The 17,042-nt window shown below is 33.7% G+C and overlaps 1 protein-coding gene across 1 annotated transcript in view; it reads left to right on the top strand.

The window, feature by feature from the left end:
* Window positions 1–15,571, top strand: part of LOC136038895 (rho-associated protein kinase 1-like) — a gene marked incomplete in the record, with an annotated part of 131,202 nt that extends 115,631 nt beyond the window's left edge. Inside the window, 2 exon segments of the mRNA XM_065722371.1 lie at window positions 879–1,098; window positions 9,397–15,571. Of these exon segments, the coding sequence (XP_065578443.1) occupies window positions 879–1,098; window positions 9,397–9,493 (317 nt within the window).
* Window positions 15,572–17,042: the final 1,471 nt, after the last annotated feature.

Raw genomic sequence — 17,042 nt, forward strand, 5'->3', positions numbered from 1 at the left:
CATATATAATATAATATGTAAAATATATAATATTCTTGGAACAAAATGTTAGTCAATTCCACAAAAATGAGGAACTGGATTTCTGTAAATATTGCGCAGCTTGTGCAGGTATTAATAATGTCCGTTTGTGACTTATTGTGAAACTTTTACCCAATTTCTTCTTCTTCAAAAGTGTACGTCGACGGAGTTTCGACAAAAATGCCCCTGTAATTTTCCCATATGAGATACGACAAAACCGCTCTTAACAAAACGGCAAAATGTGAGATACGATAAACGAGAAATTTAAAATTGAGGCACTTCTACTTGAGATACAATAAAATGGTTGACGGAATCGGATAGAGCAAAAAATTTCACATTAGATGGCAGTCTTAACTCCACTTCCCGAAAAAGTTGCAGATACGACAAAACCGCACTCAGCGGACGATCTATTAGCATACATGTGGCAAAAAAGCGAGGTGTTCTCTGGATATAACCTGTCAATTCCTGAAGATTTTCCAAAAAGCCTTTCTCACAGCACGGGGTTGCCAGGCCTTTCGTTTGATTCCAGCTTGATTGCTAAAAGGAAATTCTGTTTTATTTTAATATTATAACTAGTATAAATTACTAATTAAACTAGTAGGAATTATGTAATTATGACTAGTTTAATTTTTTTTTTTTTGCTGGCTGTAGGATAAAGGTTCATTGTGACAACCTTGAGAAGCAGGAAGAAGCTTTTGCACTATGTACTTGTGGATATAATTGTTACTAATTTAACTTTTGCATTTTTACAGGCTGTAGGATAAAGGTCCATTGTGATCGCTTAGAGAAGCAGGAAGAAGCTATTCCACTAAGTAATCGTAGACATAGTTGTTACTAGTTTAATTTGTGCATTTTTACAGGCTGTAGGATAAAGGTTCATCGTGATCACTTAGAGAAGCAGGAAGAAGGTATTGCACCGTGTAAAGTAAATTATGATTCCAATGCTGCCAAAGAAATCCTTATTATGACTCCTTCAACAGAAGAACAACAACTTTGGGTCAATCGACTGTCCAAAAGATTAAAAGCAGCGGGTTTCCGACCCAATTCACACAACCCGGACGGAACCCGAGTCTCTCCCAGGTAACTGTTTAAATAATTAGCATTTTTTAAAGCACCAAGTATTTCAAAATAAAATTTTGCCTCCTCGCTTGACCCATCTTAGGGGAGCACATAAGGATTGGTCTTATTTAATCCTTGGGACATATCGGTATTGTAGATGAACTTCGATATTTAAAATGTTAGAACTTTATTTTTACGCTTTTCCAAGTACCTTCAAAAATTGTTGAGAAAAATACCGAATCGAAATGAAAAATATTAGCTTGATATCATCAGAATAAAGTGAAGGAAAAGAAGGTGAAAAATTAAAAAAAAAATGAAGAAAAAGAAAAAAAAACATAAAAACACATTGGACAACATAATAACATTTTTGGAAAAAGAGATATTTTAAAAATGGACAGCAATTATGCCCAGCTACCTGGATATTTTCGTTAAATGTTAAATTTATGATATTACTTGTTTTTTTTTTAAAGTCACTATTTAAAGAGAAACGTGAAACATGTTAAAAATTGTAAAAATAATATTAAAAAAAAGGACAATACTGAAAAAAAGTTGAACAATTATGCCCAAATACCTCTTCATTCCTTATAAGTATATCATTAAAATTTTTAATTTTAATTGGTTGTAAAATATTGAAAAACATATAATACTACTAGACAAAAAAGGAATAATATTGAAATAAAGAACAAGAAAAAAAAATTCTGTTAGAATGAATAGACAGTAATTGTATGGAGCATTGAAATCGACAGGAAAATAGCTTCTTAATTCTGCGTTACAACTTACCTGACCCAAATTTAAAAGTTGAGAAGCTTCTTAGCCGGTGAAAATTAATCATGCAGTTCTAACTGAAGAAGGGGCAAGTCTGCTAAGTTATGCATTAGTCTACAGCACAGAGTAATGGCAACTTATAACAGTGGGAACTGGGGGTTAAAACACTAATGCCATCTAATATATGGCTTTTATTTGGCATTTTTCGAGCTTCGTAATTATGTTCTTTTCAGAAACTAAAATCAGATATTTATTATTATACTTATTTTGCCAATTATACTGATTACGCTAATTTTGCCTTATTATTACACTAAAAAAAATACCAGAAAACGCTAAATACTGGATGGTTTTGGTATTTTTTTTCCACACTGGCGCCAGTTGCCGCCAGTTACCTATACTTTATGCTACACCCAATACTTTACTCTTTCTTGTGCATATTTTAAATTTCGGTCCATGGTGACCTTCTAAGGCACTTAGGTGTACCAATCAATCAATCAATTTATTGATACTAAAAGAAAAAACTATTACAAAAGTAAAGTGGTTACTAGGCCCAAGAAGCTTTGCTTGTAATGGACCACAGAGAACAAGAATAAAACACTATTATAAAATATATACAAAAAAAAAAAAAAAACAAAAAAAAAAACACTGGAACAAGACAAGGACATTGAATAGATAGGATATTTAACAGATAGAAGATTTAGAAGGAGATTTAACATATAGCTGAAAATGATTTTAAAAGAAGAGAAGAGACATACAAATTAGGAAAGGATTAATAAAGAGAGAAAAATTATTGAATTGGAAATACCCGACGAAATAATGCCTTTGCAGAAAGAAAAAGAGGGACATCCGAAGGGATGGAGTTCCATAATAGAATTGATTGATATACTGGAGACCTCTGGCCTGCTGTAGAAGATCGTTTTGGTAAAATAAATCGTCGAGAAGAATTACGTAAAGAAGAAAAGTACCTACCTGAGCCTGTCCGTGAGAAAAACTGCTGTAGGGGCGGTGGGAGAGTACCTAGAAAAGCAGAATGCGCAAAATAAAGGGTACTTTTACCTATAATATGATCCAGCGGAGCTATTCCAGTGTCATCATAAAGATCAGAGAAAGGGTAAAACTGAGGTAGAAGAAAAGTGGCCTTCACTACCCTATTTTGGGCTCTTTGAAGTGAGCAGAGAAGAGGTTTGTTAGTAATGCCCCAGACAGGACAGCAATAAGAAAGGTAAGGATAAATAAAAGCATAATAAAGAGAAACCATAATATCAGGAGGAAGAAATGAGTTAATCCGGTGCAACATTGAAGACTGGCGGAGGATTAAGGAACGGGTGTGAGTTATATGCGGTTTGAAAGAAAGAAAACAGTCAAGATACACACCAAGAAATTTCACCACAGTAGCTTGTGGTATAATATCATTCCCAAAAGTCAGGGTGATTGGCTCCTGTACGTCTTGCATACGGTAAGGGGTCCTGAAGTTGACAATGGCACTTTTTCGGCTGTTAAGAGCCATACCATTTGACCAGGACCAATCCTTTACTTTATCAAGAAGACCTTGAGCCATAGAAGTGGCAGATGGCAGGTCCACCGCAGCAATGAAAAAGTTACTGTCATCAGCAAAAAGAACAGGGTGAACATGGGGATGAAGACCATCAACAAGATCATTGATGTAAATTAGAAATAAAAGTGGACCAAGCACAGAGCCTTGTGGGACACCTTTCAATACAGGCAAAGTAGAGGAAGAAGTACAGTTAACCAAAACATACTGAGATCTCTCTGAGAGGTAGGACCTAAACCATTCTAGTGGGACTCCATGGCCTTAGAAAAGTCGAGAAATAGACCCAAAACACACAAGCCCTTGTCCAGATTAACACGCACAAACTCAGTTACATCAGAAAGTGCGTGCAAGGTAGAGAATGAGGGACGAAAACCATACTGATGGTTAGTGATGAGAGGATTTCCAGCAGTCGAATTAGTACTAAATACAAATGAAGAGAGTCGACGATACACTACTTTTTCAACAACCTTTGAGATGACGGGAAGAAGGGAAATAGGTCTGTAATTTGAAATTAGAGAAGAATCACCTTTTTTATGCAAGGGTACAACGGTAGCAACTTTAAATAAATGAGGAAAAAAAACAGAAGAAAGAGAGAGGTTAGTTATGTGTGAGATGGGATGAGAAACAAACTGACTGATTTTTTTAATGACATTATTACTCAAACCAAAACTATCAACTGAACAACTACTTGGAAGTTGAGAAATAATACTAGAAATCTCAGTAGTACTACATGGGGAAAGGAAAAAAGACTTCTCTGTCATAGGAAAACAACTTACTCTACTCGGGGGTGGAATGAGAACTGAGGGAAGTGTGGTGAAATACGAATTGAAGGCACTTGCTAAGGATTTTTTATCCACAACAGATCCATCAGCTTTCCTATAAAGAGATGGGGAAGATTGTTTGAGTTTCTTACGGGAGAGAGCTTCATTAATTACAGTCCAAACCTTGCGCAAATTCCCTTTACACTCATTAATTCGACGTGAAAAATACAGCTTTTTTGCTAAGCGAACTGAAGAAGTGAGCACATTTTTGTAATGTTTATACTTCAGAAGATCTTCCTGTGTCTTACTTTTACATGCAGCCCTGAACAAAGACGCCTTCATATGGGTTGCATTGATCAGACCTCTAGACATCCATGGGCATTTAGGTGTAAAATTCCTTGGCCTCTTTCTAAGAGGAAAATGCTTATCCAACAGAGTGCCCATGCGACACAAAAATAATCTAGTTGCACAATCAGCATCATTAGCTTCAAGAACACTAGACCAGTCATTACTCTGAAGACTATGTATTAAATTAGAAATTTCTCTATCTGTAAAAGTTCTAAAAGAAGACTTGCCTTTCTCATCCACAGTAATCTCTGTTTTAGGCACAGATAGTGATAGATAAATAGGGAAGTGATCAGAAAGATCAGTGAAAACAAGACCAGACGAGAACTTCAAATTAGGAGAAAGAGAAGTGAAAATATTATCTATTAAAGTGGCAGAATTTCTTGAAGGGTCAACACGTGAAGGAAAAAAAATTGAAGGAAGTAGCCCAGAAGAAGAAAATACATCAAAAAGATGGTCACATTCATCATTTGATCCAACATTTAACATATTGCAATTAAAGTCTCCCAAAACACAAATCCGTTTTTTAGAGAAAGTCCCCACACCAGAAAGCTGATCAAGCAAATCACAGAACAGATGTGTTGGAAAAGGAGGGGGCTTATAAAACAAACAAACAGTATCACATGCAACCTGGCTTTTCAGATCAATAACAAGAGAATAAACTGTCCTACTATTAGACACCACCGATGAAAACAAGGATTCAAGATCAGATCTTCTACAAAATTCAATACTAGATTTTATGAACAAAGAAATACCCCCAGAACACTTTGTTACCATTCTAGGGACATGAATAGCAATATAACCATGCATGTCATAAGCTGTAAAATTATCACTGTCAGATAACCATGTTTCCGTCAAGCCTATGACATCAAAAGGGCAAGAATTATCAGACCACAGATACGATTTAAGAGTGTCCCACTTATCTCTTATCCCACGCACATTCAAACAAAAAACATTAAAGCAACTGTTTGAAGAGAGTGAGGGCATAATATTATCACAATAATCAATGGTGGTGTAATAATTACAGCTAGAACTAACCATAGATTCAAGGAGAGGGTCAGAAGTGTGTGCCTCTTGTTTACCAGCACTACTTGGTTGATCAAATATAACTGAATTAAGAATAGATGAATTCATAAGGAAAGAGAAATCACCCATATTTATCTCAGACATATAAAACCTTCACAAATGACACACTATCCATAGTACACTTGAAGGTAATGGAATCATAAACAAAGAAAAAGAAATATCAGTGGGATGGCAAATATTAACCAAAGAAAGGGGTCAAATAATGTGGCACCAATCAGGGAAAGATGAGCTGCGAGTGTTAAGGCATGACAAACAATGACAGAAATCAGGCTACATAAAGGCAATAGGATCTCAAGCAAATATAAAGAGACATTAGTAGGATGGCTCATAATATTTGAAGAATAGGCTAAATTTACAATATGGGACCAGTAAAATTTATGTGAGCTGTAAGTGTGCTGACATGACAAAAGTGTGATAGAAAATAGCATACATGAAGGTGATAGGAACACAAACAAATACAAATAAATATCAATGGTAAGACACACAATGTTCAAAGTATAAGACCAAAATAGATTTGAGCAATCAAAATTATGTGATCTGCATGTGAACACACAGAACAAAGATATGGTAGAATTAAGGCAAAATATATTTGTCAAAGTACTGGCCAAAAGTATAATGTGGAGCCAGTCAAGATTATAAGAGCTGCAATTATGCTGACATGACAAAAATATGATAGAAATTGGCCTACATGAAGGTGAGAAAGTCAAAAACAAAAATAAAAAAAATTCAGTAGGATGGCATATATTAATCATAATATTGGCCCAAAATATAATATGGGACCAGTCAAAACTCGATGAGCTGCAAGTGTGCAGACATAACAAGAACGTTCTAGAAGCCATGCAACATGATGGTGATAGGATCACAAACAAACATAATGAAAAATCAGTGGAAAGGCACACATTAATTAAAGGAGTGGCACAAAATATAATGTGTAACCAGTTAAAATTATGTGAGCTATAAGTATGCTGACATGGCAAGAGTAAAACAGAAAGCAAACTACATGAAGGTGGTAGAATCACAAACAAACATAGAGCAATATTAGTGGGAAGGGACATATCATCCAAGGTATTGCCCCAAAGCATAATATAGCACAAGTCAGAATTATGTGAAGACAGTGAAGAGTGAATGAGGAAAAATGTAAGAACATAAAATAAATTCATACAAAAACAATTCAACATATTATAACAAAGTGAACTAAAATCCATCACTTTAATTCTCTGCATTTGCAGCACACAAATCAATTTCATCCTGATCACTGAACTTAACTACTCTTCCAGACTGAGTTTTATACAGGATATCACCTTTACTGGACCAAACATTACGTAAACCAACCTTTGACTTGGCATATGAAAGAAGCTGTAAGCGTGGTTTTGTAAGCATCTCAGAAAATAGTGTCCCAGATCCTTTCAAATCCTTCTTTTGTCTGAGAAGCAGTTGGCGAATTCGTAAATTACAAAATTCTACAACTATGGGTCTGGGTTTGGCAGATGGTTTGCCAATTCTTTTGGCTGATACAACATCAGACTGGGTAATTGGTATGCCAGGAAATTTCACAGCACATAGTGACATGAACTGACTTTCAGTGTTTTCAATGGGGGCATCTTCTTTCACCCCAAAGACAATAATTTGGTTGCTCAAAGCCTGCTGTTCAAAACGATCATTTAATCTTGCCAGGTTAGACTGGATAGGCTTGAAAGAGCTCTCAAGGTCTTTCATTGATGACCCTAGAGTAGTCAAAGAAGATTCAATTGAAGATATGCGTTTACTATAGCTTTCAAGGGTCTTATCAACTAGACTACTAAGATCTAGACTGAGGCCAGCATACACATCCTGCTTGATTGCATCCAGCTTATCTGAAGAAATAGTGGCATCATGTTGAATGACTGCCTGTTCCTCTTTCATTTTGGTCACAGCCTCATCTACCTGGGTAGAGATCTTGGCCAATATGAGGTCATCAAGTAACCCTTTCACTGAAGATTTAAGGCTGTCAGGATGCAGTGAATCTGCTAACATTTTGTGTTTAATTTTTATATTATTCATGTGGCTAGTCAGGATGAGTATTTGCTCTGAGACAGATTCTGATCCAGAGAATTGGTGTGAGCTGTCTGACCTAAGTTCACGGGGTGGCTTGATTTGACCTTTCATTACTTACTTAATGTGAACAACAAGACAGGTACAGAGTAAGCAGTAGTATATGGCAGGCTGGGTATAAGGCAGGATATGGTTCACAATCTAGCAGCAAATTTCAAATAACAAAGCAGGAGCAAGTTAAAATTAGCATAGGTCCCCTATGCCTGATGAGTACCTGATACCTGATGAGTCCCCTCTTACACCCCAGGGGTAGGGGCTGCTAAGTATGCCTGCCTTTACCCACTGGTAGGCAGGCAGAACCAGTACTTCGGACTGCTTAAAGCGTTGTTGGTAATGCCACAAGACTTCAGATTGCTCCAGTTAATATTAACACGTCTTTTCAATTTTTAATTGAAAATTAAATTTCTAATTTAAAAATCTTTAAAATCATCTTTTCAATTTATTTGTTTTACACTTATTATTGTATTATTTTTTTTTCATCGTCTTCGAAATTCTTTTGAAATCAAATTACCTTTTCACCATCTTTGATATCCAAATTGCATTGTTTATTTGTTGTCATGTTGTCTGGTAAACACTCCTCTTTTACATCTTTAAAAAAAAAGTAGCACATCTTTTGGATTCTGGTTATTTTTTCTTTTCTTTCTTTATTTTTCTACTTGGTGTTTAATTTAATAAAACATTTGCTACTTCTACTACTACCTCTTTTACTTCTTTTGAAAAAGAGTAGAACTTACTCTGTTTGTAATCTTCAGTATGTATTAAGTGCGTGAAGTTGTTGGGGACGTTGCTGCTGCAGTTTTTTATTTTAAGAAAAGAAATGCAGAATCAATTTTATTTGTTTGTCTTTTGAAAAGCACGTTTTGATACTTGTTAGTTTTGTTTTTCTCCAATAAAGCTCCATATTTAAGGCTTTTCCATATGTCCAGTTGTTAATTAACAATGTTAGCTAGAAAATTTTAGAAACGTGTTAATAAGGCCAGAAATTAGAAAAATGCGGATTAGGAAACATAATTCAGTGTAGCCTACAAGACTACCTCATCGCTCAAATTTGCATCGCTTTTGCTAATTAATAATTATTTGCAATATGAATTTGCAATTCAAAATTTTGAAATTCTGTAACCCCTACTCCCCCGTTAAATACGTTTTAAAACTAAGAATCCATGCCTAGTCTAATTTTGAATGATCTTTTTTTTGGCTTGTTTTGTTTTCAGTCTTATCTTTGTTTCGGTATTTTATATATATATATATATATATATATATATATATATATATATATATATATATATATATATATATATATATATATATATATATATATATATATATATGCTTGTTTTTTTTTGTTCTCTCCAGTGGCTGAAAATCACCCTCGTTGGGTTTCTTAATTATTTTATGGTATTCTTAGTTTTTTCTAGAAGTCTCCCCCCTTCCTGCCAGAGCATCAGGCACACGTGCTTCTTTCAATTACTCGCTATTGTTGTAATTTTTCCTTCGTGTAATCATATCTATCGTATTTTAAATTACTTATTCACAGCATCTAGTTTTTTAAAGAATTTTTAATCATTCAACTTTCTGAATTATGTTATATATGTTTGGTATAGTCAATGGAGTAGTAAGTTAATTTGCTTATATTATAAAAAAGACCAGTTTTCTGCCATTTCTTTTGAAATTTAAAAGTTTTTGAAATTTATAAAAAATATAATTTTGCTTTATTTTTAGAGAATCAACCCGCTCAGCGTTTCGACCTAGTTCTTCCCATATTCAAAAATCCTCAACTTTGCCAGGAAATAATGGAGCATTAAGGAACAGTAAATAGTGAATTGGTAGTGGCTAAGAATCACGATGTCTTAACTAGTCTTATAGGTTGGCATTGTTTTCAAACTGCCAAATATTTTTTTTTCTATGCACGATGTGTGCAATAAGTGCCAATTATTTTTTTTTCACGCTCGATTCAGTGTTATAAAAGGCGTATCTGTATTTAGTTCTCAGCTTTAAGTTGCCTTACCTCAAAATTTTGAGTCTGATATGCAGCAAGAAGGGAGGAGGTACAAGTGTTATAAGTTGAGAGGAGGTAGAAGGCAGTTTCGAAAATTAAACAATGCTAAGGTAGTTTTAGTTTTAGAACCCATACATTTAAATAAGAATTCTGTAAAAGAATAAAGTTGGAAATATTTCTTAAGACCTAACAAGTGAGGTTTGGTCTATCTACACTATTAACGCTGTACCTTCAGACCTCCTGGCATTGGCAGTTACGGAGGCTCTGGGTATGCATCTTCGCCCCCTGGATACAAGTTCTCCAATTTTGTACTTATTATGCTTGCTTTGTCTAAGCAATTTAATTTTTTTTTCAATTTTTTTGTACAACAGTAATTTGTATTTCTTGTAATTCCAATATATTTCAAATATCCTAATTTTTTTGTTATTCATCTTTAACAACTCAGGAAATTTATTTTCATCTTAGTATTCGTGATCTAAAAATACTGGTCAGGCAAAGGGCTATAATTTACATATTTCTGTTTACAAGTTTACAGATCTACTGACCCTTTGGGGATATTCTTTATTTTCAGTTTCCTTCTCTTTATCTTTACTTTGTTTCTATCCCATCAAAAGTTTTTATAACTTTTTGTTCCACTTTAGTTTTCCAATGAAAATTTTTCCCAATTTTTAATCAGCCCGGAAAATTTAGTTTCTACTTAGTAAAGGTACTGGTAAGGCAAAAGGCTGTAATTTGCATATTTCTGTTTTCGAATTTATCAAATTTTCTGACCCTTTGGGCATATTCTTATTTTCAGTTTCCTTCTCTTTACCTTTACTTTGTTTCTACTGTTTCAAAAGTTTTATTCTTTTTTATGCCATTTAGTTTTCCAACTAAAATTTCTCACAATTTTATTCAGCCAAGGAAATTTAATTTCTTCTAAATAAAGGTACTGTCAAGGTAAAGGGCTATAATTTACACCTTTCTGTTTACAAGTTCATCAAATTTACTGACCCTTTGGGTGTATTCTTATTTTCAGTTTCCTTCTCTTTACCTTTACTTTGTTTCTACAATTGCAATAAGTTTTTATTCCCCTTTATTCCACTTCAGTCTTCCAGCTAAAATTTCTTCCAATTTCTAATCAGCCCAGGAACTTTAATTTCTTCTAAGTAAAAGTATTGGTAAGGCAAAGGGCTATAATTTACATATTTCTGTTTACAGGTTTCTCTAATTTACTGACCCCTTGGGCGTATTTATTTTTAGTTTCGTTCAATTTATTTTTACTTGTTTACATTTTCAATCATTGTTCAATTTGTAGCTTTTTTTCTCTATTCCAAATTAAATGTCTCCCAATTTTTGACTTCTCAGGAAATTTAATTTCTTCAAAGTACGCGTGTTCTAAAGGTACTGATCAGTCAAAGGGCTATCACTTACTGATTTCTCTTAACGGGTTTCTCTAATTTACTGAGCCTTTGGGCATATTATTCTTCAATTTCGTCACTTTATCTTTACTTGTTTACATTTTCAATCATTGTTGAATTTGTTCATTTTTTTTCTCTACGTTTTTATTTCTTTCTATTCCAATTTAGTTTTCCAAAAGGGCTATAATTGACAGATATCTGTTGGTGGGCTTCTCTAATTTACTTACCCTTTGAAAATATTTTGTTCATTTTGTTCATTTAATCTTTACTTTGTTTCTACAATTTTAGAAGTTTTTTTCATTTTTTTCAGTATACACACTTTTTTCTCTATTTTTTTTCTTCCCATTCCTATCTATTTTTCCAAATAAAATGTTTTCCAACTTCTGACCACCCAGAAAATTTACTTTTTTCAAAGTACTGGTGATCTAAAGATACTGGTGAGGTAAAGGGCTTTAATTTAAGAAGTTGATGGCCGAAAAAAATCGCTTTTCCTTTTTTTGGAAGGGCATTATCTACTCTATCTGTACTTACGCTCTTTGGTAATGTGTCGCTTTTTGGACGAGTGAGTAATAGTTCCATAATTTCAGTGAATATAATGAAAGAAAATGAACAAAAGAAAGAATAAAGGAAATACAACAAGAGCAAAGAGGAGAGGGTATAAGAATGACGAAAAGGGAATGATGCACGTGCTTCTATTCTTCAACGATGCAATTAAACAAAACAAGTTTTTTAGAAAAATTGAAAAAAACGCAGGATATAAAAATTCTGTTCTTTCTCTAAAGAAAACTGGGCCTTGCTCAAAGAAAATTTCTAGAGAAATAATTGTGGGAATCTAATTAGTGAAAACAGAGTCTGTGAAAAAGAAATTCAACACAATCTAACTTAATTTAGCAGAATCTTAAAAGTGTACGACTAAGGGCTCTTTCACGCTACGCCGTAGAACCTTTCACACTAGCGTAACTTGAGACGTTACGTTATGTGATCTTACGCGGGAAATTATGTCCGCAATGCGAAGTAAACTATTTGTACTTTTGATTTCAGATTAAGCAAGTTTATGTTACGACATGGTAAATCCGAAATAGCAGCAACAAAACGGAATCTCTGGATAAGTAATTAATAAATTAAAAAAGTTAATAAATTTTCCGAAAAACTTTCTAGTAGAAAGTCTTTCACACTTGATCACATTTAATATCCATCCCACGTTTTTGATATTTGAATAGTTTGCTTACGATGATCGTGATAAATTTAGACGATAGCTATGATAATTTTAGGAATTTTCGCGAGACCAGAAGTTTGTATTACTGTAGGAAACAGACAGTAATCTCAAAAGTCAATTGAACATTGTTTTGCTATTTTCTATTAGACTCGTATTCACTATTGAAACTTTTTCTGAAACCGCTTTTTATTTTGAATCAAATTCTGAAAGTTTCAAGTTTCGGTACTTTTTTCTAAATTTCTCCAGTGCCCTTTGTAGAGGAAATGATAGTCGAAAAAATTACCTTCTCATGTCTTATTTTATGTAGAAGATCAAGATCTAAAGTATTACAACTTTTATGCCAAAGTAACTTTTTGTTTCTCTTCTAAAATTGTAAAAAAAAAAAAAAAATCGATCTACAATATTTCCGGTTGATTTGACCAAACTGTTTGAGGCGTTTTCATCCACAATTTTCAGCAGCAAAACTTCTGTCGGTCGCTACTTAAAATAGTTTCGCCCGTAAGATTTCCTCCGAGAAATTCCATTCTCACCGAAAACTTAACATAACCACTAAGCATTTTACATAAAACATAGAGGTACTTGTATGATCTACTTACTGCTCAAGTTGTTCATTCATTGACGCATTATAGAACCGGTTTTTTTCGGTTGGTTTCTTTCAGCTTGGCATGAGACAAGACAAAGAGAAGTGACAGAATAGATGGAAAATACACAGTTTGGGTTATATATTTGCACATTAGGGGTGGAAGGGGGTGGTGGTAAAGTATTCGGACTGTATGAAGTTAGAAAACCATTCTTACTACATAATATGCAGAAAAATTGTAGGCATGCAGATCCGCTATATTTTACCCCCACCCCCTAATGTGCAAATATATAGCCCAAGTTTGTTTATAAAGTATTAAATTTGTATCTTACTTTGGTATGTTTCACTAGGATTGAGCGTCAGAGAAACATATTAGAAGAATATTGGGTTGGGCGTATATCATGCAAGTACCAACATAGATATTTTGGCAAGGACCTCCGCCATGCTGTCGTCAGTGTTCAAAGACATTGTCAAGCTAGCCTCAGGTCGGGTTGGCAGAGGTCATTTTCGAAATATCTCGAAAGGTTAGTTTTGTTTTAAACAAAACTAAACTTAACTAAACTTGGTGTTTTTTTCTTTTCTTTTTTTTTCTCCCTGGTCGAAAATCTCCTTCGTTTCCTTTTTTATATTTTTATTCTTGTTCTTCTATTCTTATTCTGTTTTTATTCTCTTTATTATATTTTTAGTCTTGATTTGTCAAATGTCATGCATTTGATCTTAAAACGTAACCACTTCCCATAGAAAATTACGTACGTAGTATGAAAACCGCTTAAGACGTTACTACCAACAATTTTGAGTATGGTAGTAACAGTTGATAAAGTTGATGCTTTTTGTGTGGCTATTTATAATTTTTCTGGATAATACTGCATTATATGTGGTACTAGAAGTTTTAATCGCCAAAGATTCGCTTTAGTTCCCTATTTTCTTTGATTCAGAAGATGCGTATGTGGGAAATATTATATCCGCTAGCATTTCATTTTGGGTAAAATATGGGATAAAAAATTTTTAAACAATTAAAAGTACATAATAGTGTAACATAGGGACAGAAAAACAAAGAACAAATAAAAATTAAAAATAGGCTTTTGTGATCGCTATTAAAGAAATTAAAATAAAATTGGCAAATTCAGGTCAAAATACTTCAAAGTAATATTAAAAGAAAACAAAATAAGTTATCTTGAATATAGAACATAAAATCAAGAATGTAGCATTTTGTCAAGTGCGTCTTTTTACCAGGAAAGCTAAATCAGGGAAAATATATTTTTGTGTCTGAAGCCTAAAAATTTAGTTAGCAATTAAAACGAAATGGAAATACTAAGAAACTGGTAACGTTTTTGTCAAAATAACGACAAAAAAATTGCATATTTTCTGCTAAAAAAAGTCCGAATATTTCTGCTTGACATTCATAAATCTCTATCAACAAAAAAAAAAACAATCAAACATTAAATAAATTTTAGAAGACGATGAAAAACTTACACACACTAAAAAAACGAAAGAAAACACACATCTAAGCTTTTATTATTATTTCGGTTACTAGGGACTGAACTTTGTTCTTTACTAGGTTGCAGCGATTGCTGCAACGATGATTTGCACAAATTTTTTTTCTGGATCATTTAAGCTTCTACCCGTTTTTCAATATTTTGGTTTCATTTTTATCGTAAATGGAAAGGTAATGTGGTCTAAGAAATTATTTACTTATTCCGAACTTATTTTAGTATATTTTTATTTAATTTTTTTTGCATCTCGGAGTCATTTCGTGGATCTGTTGTGCTAATTTCCTTATTCATCTCCACTTCTTAATGCGTAGGGGAAACCTAGATAAACATACAGAAGGTATTTAGTAATGGCGTCCGAATAAGCAATTTTTAGCAGCCGATAAATTGGGTGCTTGTCTTCAGTTTCTTCCAAAAATGTTTACATGAATTTGGTCTGCCGAGAGCAAGCTTTTTCAGGACATTTAGTTCTTAAAAGAAAAATTCAAAGAACTAATTAAAAATATTGAATTAATAATAAATTTACTTGTGATTATTAATTAGTTTTAAAGCTGTAATCATTTAGGGGCGCCCATCGAGAAGGGTGCAATCCCACCCGCCTATGGAGTAGGGAAAAAACAGGGCGTTTTGTAATGGATTAGGACTTACAAAAAACACCTTTTTGGTATTTCCTTGGAAAACAAAATCCTCCTCCCTATTGATCCCGACAAATACCTTTTTTTTTTGTATGTGCCTTGAGGAAACGCCCTTGGCTCTGCCTCCCATCTTTTCATGGGTCGGTGATCCTGATAATAAACATGAATTGATCGTTTGAATAACTTAATCACTCTATAAACACACTTTGAAACATACATCACCGTCATCACGAATAGATCCCTATGCCTAATACCCAACATCTTTTTTCTAACAATGCACACAAGATCCGTTGGACATGTTTACTATATACATATTGTGAATCCTAGAATTGAGTTGTTTCATGTTACTGAGTAAAAAATTTGACAAAATTTGACATTTATTATATACTAAACGAAAGCCAAGTTTTTCAGCCGTCTAATTTTACAAATTTTCTTATTTAAATCCCAAGAGAACAGTTCCAGATTTTTGCCTTGTCCTCACTTTCCTATAACGACATAAATATCCCTTAAACCTTTTGTTTTAAGCGTGAAGATAGCAGCTTTGCTAAAAGTTCATCTTTCATTTGAAGTGTCGACCTTTTTACCGCCAATAAAGCAAAATCATCTCTTCCCCTCTTAAACACAAACATGACTAAAGGGAAAAAGAGAGCTTACTTTCCGATAATTCCGTGGTAAAAGTGTATTTTAATGTCATTGGTTTACGTCTGTTATGCATTTCCGTAAGTCAATCGGATTGTTCCTTAAGCTTATGACAGAAAGGGAAGCTAAAAACCCTGCCTTTTAAAAGTGATTGATTACTGTATGAAATTTTAAGGCTTAAAAAGAATGAAGAGTTTGACCATTCCTCTAAGTACTTAAAGCTAAATCCGTTTTAGGAAAGTTTATTTAGAATATGGGTGCCTTTCTACCACTGTATCTGTATAATTATGTCCATATTGTTCATAAAGTTGTCTTACTTTATCTGTGCGTGTAGTTTTATGTAGTTCAATAAGTGGTTTCTTTATTTTGCGTTTGTTAGCCTATCTATTTAACTCGAAGTCAAATTACAATAATTTGTCTGTTTTAGAAATAAAGTATTGTTTATGAATAAAGGTCCACTTTAGGAAATGTACAAGAATAACCCAAGCGTCATGCCAGCATATGCACTGTTACCACATGTCAGGTATTTGAATAACTCATTAGACTTTAAGAATCTAATCTGTTTTTATTTTTTAACATTTTGAAGCTTAATTGGCTCTTAACTTAGGAATATATTCCCTAACAACACAGAAAAACAAAAAGAAATATCTTATGCCTTGATCAATTTTGCACCTGAAAGACTCTTATCATACCCAAAGAGATTGTATTTGAATTCAGGTTTAGCTCTCAGCTATTCTTGAGTAACTCTGAATAGCCCCTTATGCGGTTACCCCCCAAACACCTTGTCTTCCATGTATATTTTCTCCCTGTGTTGAATAAGCTTTGTCGATTGGCTATCTGCCTGGTTTTAACTACACCTGACAAAATCAAATTTGAATCTGGGCTCAACTCTGATTTACTTCCAAGTAAATATTAACTCCTATGGGATTATCACCGAACACTCTTTTTTCCTATACTCCCGGTGCCAGATACTTAAAGGTATCATGAAAAGAGAAATCACCAATGCAACAGCACAAAAAAAAAGAAAAAAAAAGAAAAAAAAAGAGAGACAGAAGGAGAAAAGGAAGACTGTTTTCCTAAATTAGTGATTAATATAGACCAGCACTTGAATGAGGCCTTAACCCTACTCATCCATACAATCACATAGGTCAAACAGCATAGCCACACACAATCAACCATAAAGAATAATCCATGGACAGGCAGTCATATCGTCAATAAGTATAAGTCGTCATTTACCAAACAATAGAAAAAATAATATAGACAAATAATTCAGAGGCAACACCCAACATAAGGGCTCATCAGGAGAATACACTGGCCTATATAGGGTTTCGCCACTCTAATTATATATATATAATTATATATATATAGGGTTTCGCATTTAGAACCTCGAGGTTCTAAATGTCTATTGA

The sequence above is a fragment of the Artemia franciscana genome, chromosome 18 (genome assembly GCF_032884065.1).
Source record: "Artemia franciscana chromosome 18, ASM3288406v1, whole genome shotgun sequence".
NCBI classification, from domain to species: domain Eukaryota; kingdom Metazoa; phylum Arthropoda; class Branchiopoda; order Anostraca; family Artemiidae; genus Artemia; species Artemia franciscana.